At 55.3% G+C, this 18,764-nt stretch overlaps 2 protein-coding genes across 4 annotated transcripts in view; one reads left to right on the top strand and one right to left on the bottom strand.

The window, feature by feature from the left end:
- HNRNPM (heterogeneous nuclear ribonucleoprotein M) overlaps window positions 1–18,764 on the bottom strand; it is a 277,045-nt gene that overhangs the window by 141,400 nt on the left and 116,881 nt on the right. The gene's annotated exons all lie outside the window — the stretch shown is intronic.
- On the top strand, window positions 2,247–6,548 carry CD320 (CD320 molecule). Of its 3 annotated transcripts, none has more exons than XM_025457290.3 (5): window positions 2,247–2,418; window positions 4,870–4,983; window positions 5,338–5,571; window positions 5,825–5,983; window positions 6,116–6,548. In XM_025457290.3, the coding sequence occupies exons 1-5, from the start codon at window positions 2,292–2,294 to the stop codon at window positions 6,256–6,258; spliced, it is 777 nt and encodes a 258-aa protein (XP_025313075.1). In that variant the 5' UTR covers window positions 2,247–2,291; the 3' UTR covers window positions 6,259–6,548. The 3 variants fall into 3 exon arrangements, with proteins under 3 accessions (XP_025313075.1, XP_048953575.1, XP_048953576.1); XM_049097618.1 differs by lacking the exon at window positions 2,247–2,418 and adding an exon at window positions 2,855–3,424; XM_049097619.1 differs by lacking the exon at window positions 2,247–2,418 and adding an exon at window positions 3,666–4,146.

Here is an 18,764-nt window from a genome sequence, read left to right as displayed (position 1 = left end):
CAGTGTTGTCACCAACCCTTCTCTGAGAGCAGTAGGGTGGGCTCCAGGACCTGTGGGTGTTTGGGGGGCCCTGACTGTGAAGGACAGTGAGGCTGAACACAAACTGCTCCCTTAGATTTCTCAAATCCCCATAGCTGTTTTTCATGTGGACATGGGCCAGTACCCTTCCACTGCCACCCCTATCTGACCTCGAGCACCCTGCAGCTTGGTGGGGATGACAAGACAGCAGGGCAGCTCACAGGGAAGGCTCATCTGGGACAGGTGAGGAAAAGCCTCCCTGAGCCAGAAACCTTTCTGCATGGGCCTGAGAGTGAGGTGGAGTCAGCCCAGGAGAGGAAGGGGCTGTTCCTTGTGGAGGAATGAACATTTGAGTGAAAGCCAGAAAAGAAGCAGCCCAAGTCTGGCTGCAGGAGCAATGGGGAGCCATGCAGTAACCTCAAGTAGGGGTGTGCCATGGCTGCCCTATGGAAGAACCCCACAGACTTGCAGTAGGTGAAGATGAGGTGTGTGAAAATCAGGGTGTTCTCCAGAGCACAGAGCAAGGCAGGAAAGGGTCCCAGACCCAGATGTATAATGGAGCCCCAGAGTGGGTGGTATCAATGCTAAAACCTCATCAGTGGGGAAAACCCTGGGTTGAAGCTTCCGGGCCAGGCTTTCTGGAGGAGTTGCGACTCTAGTTGGAGCAAAGGATGAGTCAGATTCAGAAAGGAGATAGGGAGGGAAAGGAAGTCTGTGCAGGGTGTCCTGAGGTCACCAGGAAGGCAGCCCTGAGGGCTTCCACAGATGCAGACAAGATATGCCATTGAAGGTTTCTGAATAATTTTAAGACCCAGACTTGAAATTTCACAAGGGAAAGAGGTCTGACAGCTGAGCTTTTCTGTGTGCTATGCCCTGTTCTGAATGCTTTCAGGATCTCTGCTCCTTGGTGGAGCAATCCTGTGAGGTCATTGGTGTTGCCACAACCTTGGGACAGAACAGGAATGGGAGCACTGGAAACCCTCGCCAGCTCCCCGAAATCTGGTGTGAACCTGGCTGCTGATGACTCTGCCTAACTACTACAAATCAATGGCTTCTTCAACTTTTCTCCCTGCACCTCAGAGACCTTTGAGCCTCAAAGATGGGATGCTCCCCACCCATGCATGCCGGGTCCTGTTTGTCACCTTTCCATCTGCCTCTGCACCTGTACACCTTTACCTCTTACCCATTTCCCCTGGGAATCTGGGAGATTCTGAAACAACAGCAATAAAACCCAACACACACACAATATATACACACTCAAAAAGCAGGTGTAACTTTCAACATTTTCAAATCGCGAAACATGCCAACAATCTGCAAACAGAGCCCCTTGTGGGAAAAATCTGGATGCTGTAGCGTTGCTACCTGGGAAACGGGGTGATAGATCCTTGCGCGCCTGTCAACACTAAGGAACCAACACGCCTGGGGTTGTGCTGGCCGACAGACCGGTTGCTTCTTCTGAAGGCAGAGCTATAGATAAATACTTAGTCTCAAGAAAACAGAGCAGCTGATTGGACAGAAAGCCTGCGGGACATGTGTAATTTACGTGCCTACTGCTTGAGCACGCGAAGGGAAAGCCCACAGGGGACCTTTGCTACCTTGAGAAGAATCCTATCCCGGTGAGGAGGACTAAATGGGGCAGTGGGCGGGGGTGAGCGCCTCCAGGTGCGAGGGACAGGACCTTGATGGAAGCCCGGGAGGTCTGGACGTGTCTCGTTCGTTCATTCCCTAAATGTTTAAGAGCCTACTACTGTGGCAGACGCTGTGCTTAGGCACGGGGGATGCAACGAACACCACAGCATTGCGGTCCTGCAGCGGACGCTCTAGTGGGTCATCGAGACCCTAAATCAAAGTTAGCGAAGCGGAGAGCCCCGGGGCATTGGAGAAGCTGGAGGCGGGAGAGGCTGGGGCGTGCCTGAGGGGAGTGGGCGCCGTATTAAATATGACGATTCGACGAGCGCACTTGCTGCGGGACGCATGCGACACATCCGATGTTGTACGTAGACACCGACCAGTTCGCTTACGTCCCCATAGTCCCTACCTTCAAATGGGCCCAACACCTTTCGATGTTCCCGGTCCCCGGAGAAAGCGGGTAGAGCCTGAAATTGCGGGTCCCCTCGTATTCGGACGTTTACGGTACCCTTGGCCGCGGGCGCCGCCGCTCCTCGGGGCTGGGGCTCCGCCCCGGCCGCAGCGCGCGTGCGCGGGGGCATAAAAGCGAGGCCCCGGGCGCGTGGTCCGAGCCCTGGCGGGGGCGGCGCGGCGGCGGCGGAGGCATGGCGCGGGGCGGAGTGCGGCGGCCCGCGGCCCTGGGCCTGGCGCTGCGGCTGCTGCTCGGCTTCGGGCTGGGCCTGGAGGCCGCCCCGACGCCGGTCCCGCTCCGGCTCCTGGCCCAGGCCCCGGGTGAGTGAGCTCCGGCGCCCCGCGCGCCCCTCGGGCGGCCGCGCCCCGCCCCGCGCCGGCGGCCCTCGCCATTGGCTGTGCGGCCGGGCCGTCCCGGACACTCCCCCGGCACGTGGCCCGGGGCTCGCGCGTGCGGGGCGCCTGGTGGGGACCCGGGCGCCGCGGGGTGCCGCTTGCGCCTGCCGGCCCCGCGCCGCGGCTCAGCTTTGCGGGAGCCCTTCCCCCGGCGCGGGCGGGAGGCGCGTGGTGGGCTCCCGGCGTCCGACCTCTAGCTGCAGGGCCGGCCGCCCGGCGCCTCCGGCAGCAGCTGCCTCCCGAGCCCTCGCTCGCCCCGGACCCGGTACGGCCCAGTGTTCTGGGCGACCAGCCCCCGCCCTCCCCGTCTCCGCGCCTCCGCGCCTCCGCGCCTCCCTCCGCTGGCCTCGGAGGATGAAAGGCTTCCCTCGCTCCCGGGGACTCCGCCCTTGGGCACCTGCCCCTGGGCCTAATGATCTTGGAGGCCCGCTCCGGGGTTCCCAGAGGCAGCCGGGCGGGGTAGAGCGACCTCTGTAGGCACAGGTGACCCGGGCTCTCAGCTCTGAGCTCAGGGTCACTCACTTGCCCCTTTCCTGCATGATGCCGCCTTACCTGGGCTCCTGCCTCACCCCTTGCACCTCCGCAGGCTGAATGTTCCTGGGCCCTTTAAGGAGGCAGGACTCACTAACCAAGGACCAGAGTCTACAAGTGGGCTCTGTCCTCAGGACACTGAGGGAGGGACTCTTGGTGTGCTCCTCGTACGGGGGAGGGAACTGAGGCTGGGAGGGAAAGGCACTGGTCGCTTCAGCTCCTGTCTGACCCCCCAGCCCTGTGAGGCCTGGTCTGCTGTGCTCTGCTCCCACTTTCAGGAAGAGCGTACACTCCAGGGAGGGAGGTGTGATGTTGGCAGGGCCGGGAGTGGCTAGGCCTGGAGAGGAAGCTGCGCCCAGACCGCCAGACCCCCGCGGGCAGGGAAGGAAGCCAGATCCAGGTTGGCCGCAGCTCTTCCTGGCTTCAAAAGCTCAGGGACCGTGTGGGCCACAGGTCTCATTGAGCCTAGAGGCCCATGGAGGGTGCTGGCTGTGGGGAGAAGGGGGTTTGGAGCCTCAGGCCTCTGAGTAAAGGTGGAGGTGGCAAGAGGACCAGGATGGAATGGAGGGCCACTAGGTTGGGTCCAGGCCACGTGCCCCCCCCTCCCCGCCCCCAGGAGGAGAGCCTTAAAAGCCATTCCTTCCCTCTGTCCATCAGACTCCCTCCTGCCAGCCCAGGTTCTAGGCCCTTCTGTGCTCCTCCCCATCAGCATGTAGCCTAAACCTCATCTCCTGGGGTCCAGGAAGGCTCAGATCTCATCAGGACACAGCCTGGACCCTTGTGTGACTTGTGTCTGTACCACCCTGGGCTTGGGGTCACGAGGTCCCAGCCCTGATCGCGCAGTGTCCGGTCTGTGTGGATACCAGTTTGAGGAGCGTTGTTGTAAGTGGAAGGTGGAGCTTTAGGCGTCTCTGAGAGGTGCATGAGACCCCTTCCGAGAAGAAAGCTGAGATCTGAAAACTGAGGAGGAATCACCAGTTGCAGAGTGAGGGGAGGAGGGAGCACTGGGCCAAGGACCAGCTCAGGCAAAGGCCCTGGGGCAGAAACAAGCCAAGCCTCTTGGAGAACAGTGGGGAGGCCAGGACAGAGGGATCCGGATGAAGAGGAAGAAGGAGGGAGGAGGTGAGGTCGCGGAAGGGTTTGCCACAGGGCTGGGCCAGGCCTTGTGGCCACATAGACAAAGTAGGGATTTGGTATGAGAGGCTCAGGGGACCAGGGCAGGATTCTGAGCAGAGGGGAGGCAAGGGCCAGTGACTGAATGATGTGACTCTGAGGCTGGAGATGGGGGTGGGGCCTGGTGAGGAGGTGGCACATTCAGGATGGGGACAGTGGTCGGATCTGGGAGGAGTTTAGGAAGTGAGTGGACAAGCCTTGGTAACTCAGCAGGTCCGCTGCCCGGAGCCTCAGTTTCCCCTTGGCGAAGCAGGTGGGTTATAGTGGGCCCAGCTGACCCTCACCATGGACCCCGTCCAGGGCAGTTTCAGAGATGGCCCCTACCCCAGTCTGTCTAACCGCCGATCTTGGGGAGACCATCCAGGCTGGAGCCGGGTAAAAACTCCAGGATCAGTGAGACCTGGGTTCCAAACGAAGCTGCCACCAGCTCCACAGCCCTGGGCCTTGCCTCCCTCCTCGGTGGCTTCTGCAGCATGGGGATGGCAGTTGCACCTGCCCTCCAAGCCTCCAGCGCAGTAGGTCCTCAGCAAATTGGTGGCCACCAGTGTCGATCCAGCGCCCTGGGACCCGGCCTGCCTCTGGTGGTGGTCGGTGGTGGTCGGTGGTCGCAGTCTGTTGGCACTGTGCCCCTGGGGGGAGGGGGCCCGGATCTCACTCTTGTGCATCTTGCAGGCTCGTGCCCACCTGCCAGCTTCCAGTGCCGCACCAGTGGCTTCTGTGTGCCCCTCACCCTGCGCTGCGACGGTGACGAGGACTGCCCCGACGGCAGCGATGAGGATGAGTGCAGTGAGTGGCCGAGCACCTGGGGCCGTGGGGAGGCTGAGTGTGTGGGGAGGAGTGTAGCTTGGGGGTGGGGTGGGGATAGTGGGGCGGGGCCTGAGGGTGGGCAGGGTTTACAGGGTGTCAGGTGTGAGAAGAGGTGGGTTTACTGGGAACCCACTGAGTGGGGCCTTGGGATGAGGGGCTTGCAGCGAGGCCAGTCCGTGGAAGGTGGAGCTAACAAGTGGAAGCCTCTAGGGATGGCCGGATTTTCTAGGGTCACCTGTTCCTAGAAGGCAGGCTTACGAGGGGGCCGGGTGGAGGGGCATAGCCCAGCACTGGTGGGTAGGTATCTGCGACCTGACTGACCTTGTACTCCAGGGATCAAGCCTTGTGCCCAGGACGGAGAGTGCCTGCCAGTCACTGGCAGCCCCTGCCCTTGTGACAACATCGATGACTGCCGAGATGGCATCGTGGACAATGTTTACAACTGCAGTTACCAGCCCTGCCCGGCGGGCGAGCTCCGCTGCCTGCGAGGCGGTGCCTGCATCCCACACACCTGGCTCTGCGACGGCCACGGCGACTGTCCCGGCTCCAGTGACGAGCTTGGCTGTGGTATGTGCCACGGGACCTTGGCGTGTCTGTAGGGGTGGGGAGGGCTGGTCGTTAGATAAGGATGCCTGACACCTTCCGGTGGGTGACCAGGCTGAGGGTGTGGATACTTGCACCTACCCGTGCCTGCATCTCCGTGGGGACAGCGGAGGATGAGCCCCAGGGTCCCCCGGGTTTTCAGAACACCTGTTTGTCCCCCCTCACCCACGCCCGCAGCACCCACTCCCCAGCTGCTGAAAGCCTGGACTTATTACAGGAACTGAGACTCTCCAGGATAAGGCTGCCACGTCCATAGGGACCTCTGTGACCCCAGACGATGTCACCTCTCTCTGGAATGCCACAGCCATCCCTGTTGAGGACCAGGACTCAGTCCAGGCTGGAAACCGAAGTGCTTGTGGGGTTATCGCAGCTGCAGGTAAGATGGCCAGGCCGTCCTCCTGGGGCTTGGAGCCCCCTGGGGGCAAGGGCTTGGGGAGGGGACAGGCTGCAGATGGCCCTTCCCTGTGCGGCAAGCTCTTGCTGACTCCCACCGGTCTGCCCCCCACAGTGGTGCTCAGCGTCGGCGTAGCTGCCATCTCCCTGTTCGTCTTGTCCCGGCTCCGTGCCCAGGGGCGCCTGTACCCGCTGGGGCTGCTCATGGTCATGAAGGAGTCTCTGCTGCTGTCAGAGAGGAAGACCTCGCTGCTCTGAGGACGAGCTCGTGCCACCACGGACGGCTCCTGGGCCCTAAGCACGGCCGCTACAGGGACATGTCCATTGGTGGCAGCAGCGCACAGCCACTGGCCCCTCAGCCCTCAGATGTGGGTCCTTCTGGCTGTGCAGCACCTCAGACTTCAGCTCTTGCAGCTGCAGCCCTGGACACTGGGGGTGCTGGGACCCCCCGCAGAGGCAGGCGGCCTGGCACTGAGGGGCTGGCCCCATGCTCAGACACTCCTGCTGCTCCCATGTGAAGGTGGGGATTAAAGTCACTTCACATCCTCTGCCTGCCTCTGGGCCTCTGTCTCCCTCTGCCCAGGCAGCCAGGGGCCTTTATGCCAGCCCCTCCTCTGTGGCGGGGTGTCCTGAGAGGGTGGGACTCGGGGACCCAGCCCTGGGTGCTCCCTGGGCCACTCTGCGTCTGGCTTCCTGGGACCCAGAGCAGGAGGGGGGCGTCTGGGGCCGCCGGGTGGCCTGAGTTACCCACAGGCTGTGTGCAGAGGAGCAGAACTCGGGCAGTGCCTCCCGGGGGACCGCCATCCACCATGGCTTCTTCCTCCCTCTGCTGGGCATCCCCGGGCTGGGCTCCACTCAGCTTTGAAATGGAGATTTTATTATTGTGTGGCTATAGACTGTTGTAGAAAAGACCGTTCCCAAAGACGGGGACCCACTATGCCACATGGGGCCACGTGGGGGAAGGAAGCACCAGGGTCAGGAGGCATAGGGAGCGGGAGGAGAATGTGGGCAAAAACCTTTATTGTGGTTCCTGTGGGAAGGGACTGGCGAGGTTGGGTAAGCAGGCCTGGGATTGGCTGGTTTGAATCATCCCAGCAGGCTGTGGGGGTAGGTGCTCTCTGTCCCATAGGTGCCGACCTGCTGACAGCGAGGCCACTGGCTGGGAACGCCTGGGGCGTCCGCCTGAGCCTGTGTTCTGCGTGGCCGGCCCCCACAGACCTCTCCCGTCCGCGGCCAGTGTCAGTGTTGTGGCTGGGCCGGCCCTGGTGGTTCTTGTAATCACCGCATGCTCTTTAGCAAAGATGACCTGAGACCTTTGAGGAACGAGGGTTATGACTCACAAGTCCTGCCCAGAGGGCTCACGCAGCCTCGTGGGCCACACAGCAAGATCACAGGAGAGAGAGAGAGAGGCAGTGTGGACCTGGGGCTCTGCCTTTGTTAGGGCCCGAGGGTGGGCTGCCCAGGTTTCGTGGGCTCACCCTTTCCTGGTGAACCTAAAACATAAGAGGAATTGGGGCAGGACGGAAGTGGGGTCACTCTGGCAGGCAACTATCTAGGCTACCCAGGGCTTTCTGGAAGAGGGAGCTTCATGGCCGGGGAGCCAGGTTTCTTATCTGGCTGTGTTGCCCTGAGCTGGGTCTTAGAGCTGGCGATAATGTTTATTCCAGAGACATGCTGGCGGTCAGAGCTCGATGCCAGGAGGTGACAGTGCACCGTCCCTCACTGTTTGCCAGTTGGGCCTGGGGTGTTCAGGGCAGGGAGATACTGACTCGGGGTATGGGCTCTGGACTGATTGGTTGGCACGTGAAATGTGCGCTCCGCTGGTGAGCTGTTCGCCATCTCTAGGAACTGGCTGACTCCGTGACAGACTGTTCCTCCTGGTGAGGCCCAGGTGTGGGGGATGGTCCCTCCCTGGTCAGCAAGGCCCAGGTGTGGGGGATGGTCCCTGCCTGGTCAGCAAGGCCTAGGTGTGGGGGACGGTCCCTCCCTGGTCAGCAAGGCCCAGGTGTGGGGGACGGTCCCTGCCTGGTCGGCGAGGCCCCAGGTGTGGGGGACGGTCCCTGCCTGGTCAGCGAGGCCCAGGTGTGGGGGACGGTCCCTGCCTGGTCAGTGAGGCCCAGGTGTGGGGGACGGTCCCTGCCTGGTCAGCGAGGCCCAGGTGTGGGGGATGGTCCCTGCCTGGTCAGCGAGGCCCAGGTGTGGGGGACGGTCCCTGCCTGGTCGGCGAGGCCCAGGTGTGGGGGACAGTCCCTGCCTGGTCGGCGAGGCCCAGGTGTGGGGGACGGTCCCTGCCTGGTCGGCAAGGCCCAGGTGTGGGGGATGGTCCCTGCCTGGTCGGCGAGGCCACAGATGCCAGAGCATCAGGAATACAGAAAATCTAGATGATACACACCCTGACTGATGGATGTTGGGGGCAAGTTTTATCTCTGATCCTCATTTTCCCCATTTCCAAATAGAGTAGCCAGGGCCCTCCCCTGCCCCTGGAGCCTGCTTGCAGGGCAGTGACCTTCCTGATGTCCCTGGAGCCAGACTGGGTGTCTGCCACCAGCTGGGCCCATTGCAGCCCACTGCACTCAGGAGAGCACCCAGGATCCCACGTCTGACAGACAGGGAGCTGGTCCCTGACGGTGAGATGCTGGGTAGGAGTAGCATGAGCAGGGCAGCCCGGGTGGCTCAGTGGTTTAGCGCCGCCTTCAGCCCAGGGCGTGATCCTGAAGACCCAGGATCAAGTCCCACGTCGGGCTCCCTGCATGGAGCCTGCTTCTCCCTCTGTCTGTGTCTCTGCCTCTCTCTTTCTTTGTGTCTCTCATGGATAAATAAATAAAATCTTAAAAAAAAAAAAAAAAAAAAGGAGTAGCATGAGCAGGTGCACCAGGGAGAGCTTCCTGGAGGTGGTGAAGTTTGGTTTTGGGGCCCCACCCACATCCCAGTGCAGGGAAGGTGGTTGAGGGAGGTTTTGGAGTCTGGGCCTTGGGCAGTGAATGGGGGGCTGTGTCAGGCAGTGCCGGGGGCAGCAGGAGGGGAGGCTTGGGAGGTGGGCTGCAGCGACAGTGGGGGCCCATCTCCTGGGGTCCGACATCTTCCCACAGCACCCCAACCAGCCCCCCGGAAGCCAGGGTTGCAGAAGTGCAACCATGGGCTTTGTCCACTTGATAGGAAGGCATCCTAGTGCAGGGTAGGATTTCCTTGTTTGTAGGTTTTTGTGTGCAGGCATGGTCAGCATCAGTGCGTCAGAGGGCGTGGACGGGGCGTATGGGGCCACTCGTCACAGGCCACCTAAGCGGAGCTCTGGGTCATTCTTGGGTGTCATGGATTCTTGTTGTCAGTGGAGCAAACTCCTACCCCCACCCCTACACCCCTGCGTATTCTCTTTTATGTTTGCTGGCAGCTCTTTTGTTCCACATGAACGGTGGCTGCTGTTCTCTGGGGGCCAGGCTGCTTGGACGTCACCGTCTAGGATGTCCACGTCCGACGCCTTGGGATGGCCGGGTCAGCTGGGCCGCTCCCCCTCTATGCGGCCTTTCCATGTAGCCACCCGAGCGGGACAGCCTTACCTCTTTCGTAGCAGCTCAGGGCTCCTCGGAATGTAGGGCTGAGGCCACCAGGCCTCCTCAAGCTTCGGCCTGGAACCGGGCCAGCATCACTTCTGATGCATTCTCTTGCTCCCATGGAGTCCCAGGTCAGCCCAGACATGCACGGGGACCACACAAGGATGTGAACACCGGGAGGACCTGTATCATGGTCCCATCCTTGCAGACCAGCTTCCACGTAGGGGGCAGAGGGCATCAGCTGAGGACAGGACAGGCAGGGCTGGGGGACTCCCCATCCCCTTGAGCCAGCTGATGACCCGTGGGCTCATGGCTTTGCTCTCAGGTTCAGCTTTGTCATCTGCATGCTGGGACAGTCACAGGTACAAATGTCTGTCGTTCTGAGCAGGCTGGGTTTTCAGCTGCCTCAGTTCCCTGGAGCAGGGCTCGCTCTGCTGTCCTGTGCAGCAAGCTCAATGAGTCACTTCCAGGAAACTGTAGAGATGGTCCAAGTTTTTTTTTTTTTTTTTTTTTTTTTAAAGATTTTATTTATTTATAGAGACACAGAGAGAGAGAGAGGCAGAGACACAGGCAGAGGGAGAAGCAGGCTCCATGCACCGGGAGCCCGACGTGGGATTTGATCCCGGGTCTCCAGGATCACGCCCCAGGCTGCAGGCGGCGCCAAACCGCTGCGCCACCGGGGCTGCCCAAGATGGTCCAAGTTTTAAAAGTGTGTGTGTGTGTGTGTGTGTGTGTGTGTGTGTGTGTGTGTGTGTCGGGGGGTGGTTCTTGGGAGCTCAGGAGGAGGGGATGGGTGGACCGCAGCAGGTGGCTGGGAAGGGTTGGGGTGGGGGCTGCAAGTGAGGATGGGAGCAGGATGGAGGGGTGTATCTGTATAACTCTTGCCATTCCTCTTTTTTTTATTGAGGATAAATTCACGTTAGATTAACCATTAATCAGTTTAAAGTGAACAACTCAGGGGTGCTGAGTTGGATGGCTCAGTCGCTTAAGCATCTGCCTACAGCTAAGGTCATGGAACCGAGGTCCTGGGATGGAGCCCTGCATTGGGCTCCCTGCTCAGTGGGGTGTCTGCTTCTCCTTCTCCCTCTGCCACTCTGCCTACTTGTGCTCTCTCTGTGTCAAATTAAGTAAAATCTTAAGAAAACATAAAGTGGACAACTCAGTGGCATTTAGTACATTGACAGTGTTGTACACCCATCCCCTCTGTCTAATTCCAAGAACTTTCCATCCCCCCCAAAAGAAACCCTGCCCCCATTAGGCTTCTCTCCCCATCCCCTCCCCCAGTTCCCAGCACCTAATAACCCACTCTCTGTAGATGTACCTGTTCTGGATATTTCATATGGATGGAATCCTACCATAGGTGGCCTTTGAGGCCTGGCTTCTTTCACTGAGCATCACATTTTCAAAGGTCTTCCCCCAAAGTTTCCTTGTGCCCCCCCTTTTTTTTACCTCCCACTCATGACCCAGGCAGCTACTGATCTATAGATTCATGGCATTTTTTAAAAGATTTTATTTATTTATTTATTTATTTATTTATTTATTTATTTATTTGAGACACGGAGGTTGTGGGGCAGAGACACAGGCAGAGGGAGAAGCAGGCTCCATGCAGGGAGCCCGATGTGGGACTCGATCCCGGGTCTCCAGGATCAGGCCCTGGGCTGAAGGTGGTGCTAAACCGCTGAGCCACCCAGGCTACCCTGCATTTCTATTTTTAAAAAATATTTAAATAATCTCTTCACCCAGCATGGGATTTGAACTCACGACCTGAGATCAAAAGTTGCACATTCTGCCGAACTGGAGGCAGCCAGGCGCCCCATAATTGCATTTCTAGAATCATATAGTAAGTATCCTGTTTTGTCTGGTGTTTTTTACCTGACTTACTTACTTACTTATTTATTTATTCATTTATTTATTCATGAGACACACACAGAGAGAGAGAGAGGGACAGAGACACAGGTAGAGGGAGAAGCAGGCTCCATGCAGGGAGCCCGATGTGGGACTCGGTCCCAGGTCCCCAGGATCAAGTCCTGGGCTGAAGGTTGCACTAAACTGCTGAGCCACCCGGGCTGCCCCTGACACATTTATTTTAAGATCTTTACACATTGTTGCATATACTACAAGTCAACTCATTTTTGTTGCTAAGTCATATTCCATTGTATGGCTGTCCCACCCTTCATGTACCCAGTTCACCTGTTGATGTATATTTATGTGGTTTCCAATTTTTTTTGGTCCAATTTTTTATTATTACAAATAAACCTGCTATGAACATTTAGGTCTAAGTTTGTTCATGTACCCATTTCTTTTGGGTAGGTATCCCAGGAAGGGAATGGTTGCATGATATGGTAGGTATATATTATTTTTTTTAAGACTTTATTTTATTTATTTTATTTTTATTTTTTTATTTTTTAAAGATTTTATTTATTTGTGTGAGGGAGAGAGGCAGAGACTATAGGCAGAGGGAAAAGCAAGCTCCCTGTGGGGAGCCTGATGTAGGACTTGATCCCAGGACCCCAGGATCACGACCTGAGCTGAAGGCAGATGCTTAACCAACGGAGCTACCCAGGTGCCCCTTAATTTAACTTTTTAAAGTAGGCTCCATGTCCAACATGGGGTTTGAGCTCACAACAATGAGATCAAGAGTTTCATGTTCTACTGACTGAGACAGCCAGGTGCCCCTATGTATTTAATTTTAAAGAAACGCCAAATGTCTTAACAAAGCAGGTGGACTTTTCTGTCCCTCCCCTGGCAATGTACATATTCTCATTTTTCTGCTTGAAAGGGGCAGCCTTTTACTTTTATTTTTTTAAAGATTTATTTATTTATTCATGATAGAGAGCGAGAGAGAGAGAGAGAGAGAGAGAGGCAGAGACACAGGCAGAGGGACAAGCAGGCTCCATGTCAGGAGCCCGATGCAGGACTCGATCCTGGGACTCCAGGATCATGCATGCCCTGGGCCAAAGGCAGGCGCTAAACCACTGAGCCACACAGGGATTCCCCTGGGGGGAGCCTTTTAAATTTTAGCCATTCTAATAGAGTGCAATGGTATTACACCGAGCCTTTTTTTTTTTTTTTTTTAAGATTTATTGATTTATGATAGACACAGAGAGAGAGAGAGAGAGAGAGAGAGAGGCAGAGACACAGGCAGAGGGAGAAGCAGTCTCCATGCAGGGAGCCTGATGTGGGACTCGATCCAGGGTCTCCAGGATCACGCTCTGGGCCAAAGGCAGGCGCCAAACCACTGAGCCACCCAGGGATCCCACCGAGCCATTTTTTATTGAAGTGCAATTCACGTAACAAAATTTTTACTCATCTTAAAGTGAACAATTCCATGGCATTTAGCGCACACATAATGTTATGTGAGCAACACCTCTAGCTAGTAAGCATGTGAATCTTTTCATGGGCTTGCAACATTTCGGAAAATACCTGCTTGGAACTTTGGGATTGTGTTGCATCTGTAGGGTTAATTTGTGGAGGAGGACAAACACTCGTGGAGCACTGACTGGGTGGCAGGCATTGTAGGTGCTAGAGACTGGCCTTGAGAAGGACAAGGTACCCTCTCCCAAGGAGGGGAGGAGCAGGTGGTCAGCTACCAACCCCTACTAAACCAGGACATCAGTGTCACATGGTGGGAAATTCTGGGGACTGAGGGCCCGACAGAGTAGGCGGGATGGCCAGGCTGGGTTGGGGGAAAGATTATATTTGATTATATACATATATTTTAAAGATTTTATTTATTTATTCATTAGAGACACACAGAGAGAGGCAGAGACACAGGCAGAGGGAGAAGCAGGATCCATGCAGGGAGCCTGATGTGGGACTTGATCCCGGGACTCCAGTTTCATGCCCTAGGCCAAAGACAGCCAGTAAAGCACTGAGCCATCCCGGAATCCCCCTATTTGATTATATTTGATAATCAAAAGAGGCTTCTGGAACCAGGGAGACATTTGAGTAGAAACCTGAAGGAAGTAAGATGAACTATGCCTGTATATAGGTGAAGAACATTCTGAGAAGAGCAGAAAGTGCAAAGGCCCTGAGGCAGAAATGTGTTCGAGAAACAGGAAGTCTGGAGCAAGTGTCTAGGGGGTGGTGCAGTGGTAAGAGTTGATGTCAGAGATGGCTGGGTTGTGGAGGGGAGAGATTTCAGCACTGAGGCCCATGCTCTGACTTCGGTTTTAAAGGGTCTTCCAAGCAGTGAGGCAATCCTTTTTTTTTTTTTTTTTTTAATTTTTATTTATTTATTTTTTTGAGGCAATCCTTCTTTAAGGAAATGATTTATCCAACTACAAGCTTCTGGCTTAGGACAGCGTGTCTTCGTTTGTTTGTTTTTTGCCAAATTGATTTAATAACAGCAGTGCGTAGGTACGCTTTGTTCTGAAGCAACAGTTCCATTAATTTTTAATGCAGAACGAAAACCTATACTGGGCAAGAAAGGGATTTCTCTTATACTTCCTTCTGTTCTCATTACGGTGTGAAATTTCCGCTTGGATGGAGTTCTTTGGGCTACATGATTAGGTGTCTTTCTTTATTCAGAACGTGTTTGCTGTAGATGAACGTTCCCAGCCAGACAAGCGCAAGAGCCCCAAGGTAGAACCGGCCGAAAGGCCCATCAGCGGATGAATGGATAAACCCGATGTGGCACATCTGTACAACGGGGTGTTATTTAGTCATAAAAAGGAATGAAGCCCTCTCACGCTATAGCGCGGGTGAGCCTTAAAAATATCCTGCTAGGGGCACCTGGGTGGCTCAGTCAGTTAAGAATCTTCCTTGATGGGATCCCTGGGTGGCTCAGTGCTTTGGCGCCTGCCTTTGGCCCAGGGCGTGATCCTGGGGTCCCAGGACCAATTCCCACATTGGGCTCCCTGAATGGCGCCTGCTTCTCCCTCTGCCTGTGTCTCTGTCTCTGTCTCTCTCTCTCTGTGTCTCTCATGAATGAATGGATAAAATCTTAAAAAAAATAGAATCTTCCTTGGCTCGGGTCATGGTCCTGGGACGGAGGCCCGCATCATCGGGCTTCCTGCTCAGCAGGGAACTTGCTTCTCCCCCTTCTCCCCAGTCCTGCTCGCTCGCTCTCTCTAAATAAATAAAATCTTAAAAGAAAAAAAAGAAAATATCCTGCTAAAGTGAGAGAAGCAGAAGGTCTGATAATTCATGGGATTCTGTTCATATGCCATCCCCAGAACAGGTAAAGCTGTAGGGGCAGAAAGACAGTGGATGCTGAGGGCTGGGGGAGGGGGGGAGAGGGAGATGGGGGTGGGTAGCTAGAGGCTGTGCGGTTTCTCTTTGAGGGGCGAGATGTCCTCCGGTGCCCTGTAGTGCTGGCTGCGCACATCTGCAAAAATTGCACATTTTAAGTGGGTGAATTCTAGGGTATGTGGGTTGTTGTGAGCTGTGTTGTGTCCCCTCCAAACTCCTGCGCTGAAGCCCTCCATCCTCTGTACCCCCAAACGTGACTGTATTTAGGGATAGAGCCTTTATTATTTATTTTTAATTTTTAAAAATGTGACAGGGCCTTTAAAGAGGTGATTAAATAAGCCATTTGGGTGGGCCCTGATCCAAGCCATCTGGTTGTCCTTCCAAGCAAAGGAAATTTGGATACACGGAGCGGCACCGTGGATGCGGACATGGAGGGAGGAGCGTGTGAGGACACAGGGAGACGGTGGCCACCTGCCAGCCGGGGAGGCAGGCTTCAGAGGGAACCAGCCCTCCTGGTGCTGTGACCTTGAACTGTGAGAAAAAAAAAAATGTGTTTAAGTGCCGGGGTGTGAGGTATCTTGTTATGGTCGCCCTAGCAGGCAAAAATGTGTTCTAGCTCAAAAGCTTTTTAAAATATTTTATCTACTTGAAAGAGAGCAAGAAAGGGGAAAGGCAGATGGAGAGGGAGAGACAGACTCTCCACGGAGCTGGGAGCCAGATGCAGGGCTTGATCCCAGGATTCCAGAATCATGACCTGAGCTGCAGGCAGACGCTCAACCAGCTGAACTACCCAGCCCCCCCCCCCCAAAAAAAAAGCTTTTTAAAGAGATGTTGGTTGAATGGTGCTGTGCCTTAGACACCAGGTCAGGATACAGCAGTAGGTAATAGACAAAAAAGTGGGCAGAGTGTTTCTGGTTAGAGGGGAGCACAGAGCATAGGGTGGGAGCATGAGGCGGGGCTGGAGACCCGGTAGGAGGCCCCCAGGCTGGTCCAGGGAGGATGCAAACCGGCTGGGCTTGGGCAGGCAGCGCAGGTGAGAAGGGGTCGCATCCTGGATCCGTGTAGAAGGAAAAGCTGGTGGAGCTGGCCCATTGGATGTGGGTGTAGGAGAGAGAAGGTCAGCGTGCCTGGGAGGTGGAAGGATGGAGCCAGCCAAGATAACGGGGCCTGGGGGATCCTGGGGGCGCAGCGACAGAGGGGACCACTAGGAGGTCAGCTGCGGAGCTGCGAGGCCCCCACGTGGAGGCACAGAGAAGGGGCTTGGCCCTACAGCCTGGGGGCTTGGGTCGCCAGACGCATCTGAGAGTTGCCTGCCACAGGTGCGAGTCCACACACAGTGCCCTGGGGACAGGGACCAGAAAGCCGAGGGAGCAGCCAGAGGCTGGAGGGAACCCAGCAGAGCTCAGGAGAACAGAGCCAATCAAAGAAAAGGACGTCATCCCTGGGTCATGGGCTGTGCAGCCAGACCTAGAGGGCAAGGCTGGGATTTAATAACATGGAGCTCATTGGTGACAATGGGGAAAAACAGCTCCACCCACCCAAGAGCGAATGGCAGGGAGAAGGTACGCGTGTGGGTGACTCTGCTTTGCAGGGGGCAGAGAGACAGGGCTGGGGCAACAGGGAGAGGGGTGCCCTGGGATGAGTGTCTGCCTTGTAGATGGAAGATGCCCATGAGGATGACTGTAATTTAAAAACAAAACCAAGGGACACCTGGGTGGCTCAGTGGTTGAGCATGTGCCTTTGGCTCGGGGTGTGATCCTGGGGTCTTGGAATCGAGTGCCGCATCGGGCTCCCTGCCTGGAGCCTCCTTCTCCCTCTGCCTCTGTCTCTGCCTCTCTCTCTCTGTGTCTCTCATGAATAAATGAATAAAATCTTTAAAAACAAAACCAAGGGCAGCCCTGGTGGCGCAGCGGTTTAGCGCCGCCTGCAGCCTGGGGTGTGATCCTGGAGACCCAGGATCGAGTCCCACATCAGGCTCCTTGCAAGGAGCCTCCCTCACCCTCTGCCTGTGTCTCTGCGCCTCTCTCTTTCTCTCTCTGTCTCTCATGAATAAGTAAATAAAATCTTTTAAAAAAATAAAAATAAAAACAAAAACAAAAAACCAAGAGATGCCACGTTAGTGAGGATGTGGAGAAATTGAGACCATCACGCATGGCTGGTGGGAATGTGAGATGGGGCAGCTGCCGTGGGAACCGATTTGGTGCTTCCTCCAAAGTTTCCCGGTAAGTTCACTGCTAGGAGCGTGCCCCCAAAGAAATGGAAATGGGTATTTGAACAAATGCTTGTATGTGCATGTTCATGACAGCATTACTCACAGTAGCCAAAAGGTGGAAACCACCTAAATGTCCATCCATGGGTAGTGGATAAGCAGATGACGGTCCATCCATACAGTGGAATATTACCCGGTCATAAGAAAGAATGAAGTCCTGCAACACAGCCTGGTCGGACCTGAAAACAGCATGTTCAGAGAAAGAAGCAAGACAAGAAGTCCTCTACCATGAGTTCCCAGCCGTGTGAAATACCCAGGACAGGTAAATCCAGAGACAGAAGGCAGGTTCGTGGATGCCGGGGGCTGGGGTGGGGAGAGCAGGCAATGGGAAGCAGCTGCTTAATGAGTACAGGGTTTGATTTGGGGGTGAGGAAAAACGTTTTTTTTTTTTTCTTAAATTTCTATTTATGATAGTCACACACAGAGAGAGGCAGAGACATAGGCAGAGGGAGAAGCAGGCTCCATGCACCGGGAGCCCGACGTGGGACTCGATCCCGGGGTCTCCAGGATCGCGCCCTGGGCCAAAGGCAGGCACCAAACCGCTGTGCCACCCAGGGATCCCAGGAAAAACGTTTTTAAAGACTATTTGTTAGATCAGTTGCAGGTTCACAGCAAAATTAGGAAAATACAGAGATTCCCCTATACATCCTATCCACCCCCATATGCATAGTCCATATTATCCATTATCTCCCCTCCCATCCCTGTCTGAGATACATTTGTTATAACTGATGAACCCTCAGTGAGACATCATTACCACCTCAAGTCTCATTAAAATTCCCTCTTAGTGGTGTCCTTTCTGTGGGTTTGGACAGGTACGTAATGACGTGTGTCTATCAGTATAGGATCGTGTACACTGTTCTTGCTGCCCTAAGACCCCTCTGTGCTCGGCCTCTTAATCCTCCTCCCCTAATTCTTTTTTTTTTTAAATTTTTATAATAGTCACAGAGAGAGAGAGAGAGGGGCAGAGACACAGGCAGAGGGAGAAGCAGGCTCCATGCACCGGGAGCCTGATGTGGGATTTGATCCCGGGTCTCCAGGATCGCGCCCTGGGCCAAAGGCAGGCGCTAAACCGCTGCGCCACCCAGGGATCCCCCCCTAATTCTGGCAAGTTCTTTTTTTACTGTCTTCACAGTTTTGCTTTTCCAGAATGTCATGGAATGAGGGTCACACGATCTGTAGACTTTTCAGACTGGCTTCTTTCACTTCGTCACGTGCATTTAAGGTTCCTCCACATAGTTTTGTGACTTGATCGCTCATTTTTTTTTTTTTTAAAGATTTATTCATCCATTTACGAGAGAGAGAGAGAGGCAGAGACACAGGCAGACGGAGAAACAGGCTCCCTTCAGGGACCCCGATTCGGGACTCGATCCCAGGACTCCAGGATCAGGCCCTGGGCCGAAGGCAGGCGCTAAACCACGGAGCCATCCAGGGATCCCCCGTGATGGCTTATTTCTTTTCAGCACTAAATAATATCCCATTGTCTGGACGTCCCAAAGTTTGTCCATTTACTTCCAGAAGGACATTTTGCTCCCTTCCAGGTCCTTGCAAATGCAGAGAAAGCTGCTGCAGGCACCTGAGTACAGGCGTCTGTGTGGACATAAGTAAATGTCCTTTGGGTAAATACCTTTGGATAAATACCAAGGAACATGATTGCTGGATTATATGGTAAAATGGTTTTGTAAGATAGCTTTGTATGATATATTTAGTGTTTTTAAAAATTTTAATTTTATTTAAATTCAATTAATTCACATATA

This window comes from Canis lupus, chromosome 20 (genome assembly GCF_003254725.2).
Source record: "Canis lupus dingo isolate Sandy chromosome 20, ASM325472v2, whole genome shotgun sequence".
Classification (NCBI taxonomy): Eukaryota; Metazoa; Chordata; class Mammalia; order Carnivora; family Canidae; genus Canis; species Canis lupus.
Note: the sequence above shows the minus strand (reverse complement) of the source record. Positions and strands in the feature narration are given on the sequence as shown.

What these genes read in the sequence shown, in the direction of transcription:
- CD320 (XM_025457290.3), top strand. Translation starts at nt 2,292, where the DNA reads ATGGCGCGGGGCGGAGTGCGGCGGCCCGCGGCCCTGGGCCTGGCGCTG. An exon ending in CAGCGATGAGGATGAGTGCA is followed by an intron (nt 4,984 to 5,337) that starts GTGAGTGGCCGA and finishes CTTGTACTCCAG; the next exon opens with GGATCAAGCCTTGTGCCCAG. An exon ending in CAGTGACGAGCTTGGCTGTG is followed by an intron (nt 5,572 to 5,824) that starts GTATGTGCCACG and finishes GACTTATTACAG; the next exon opens with GAACTGAGACTCTCCAGGAT.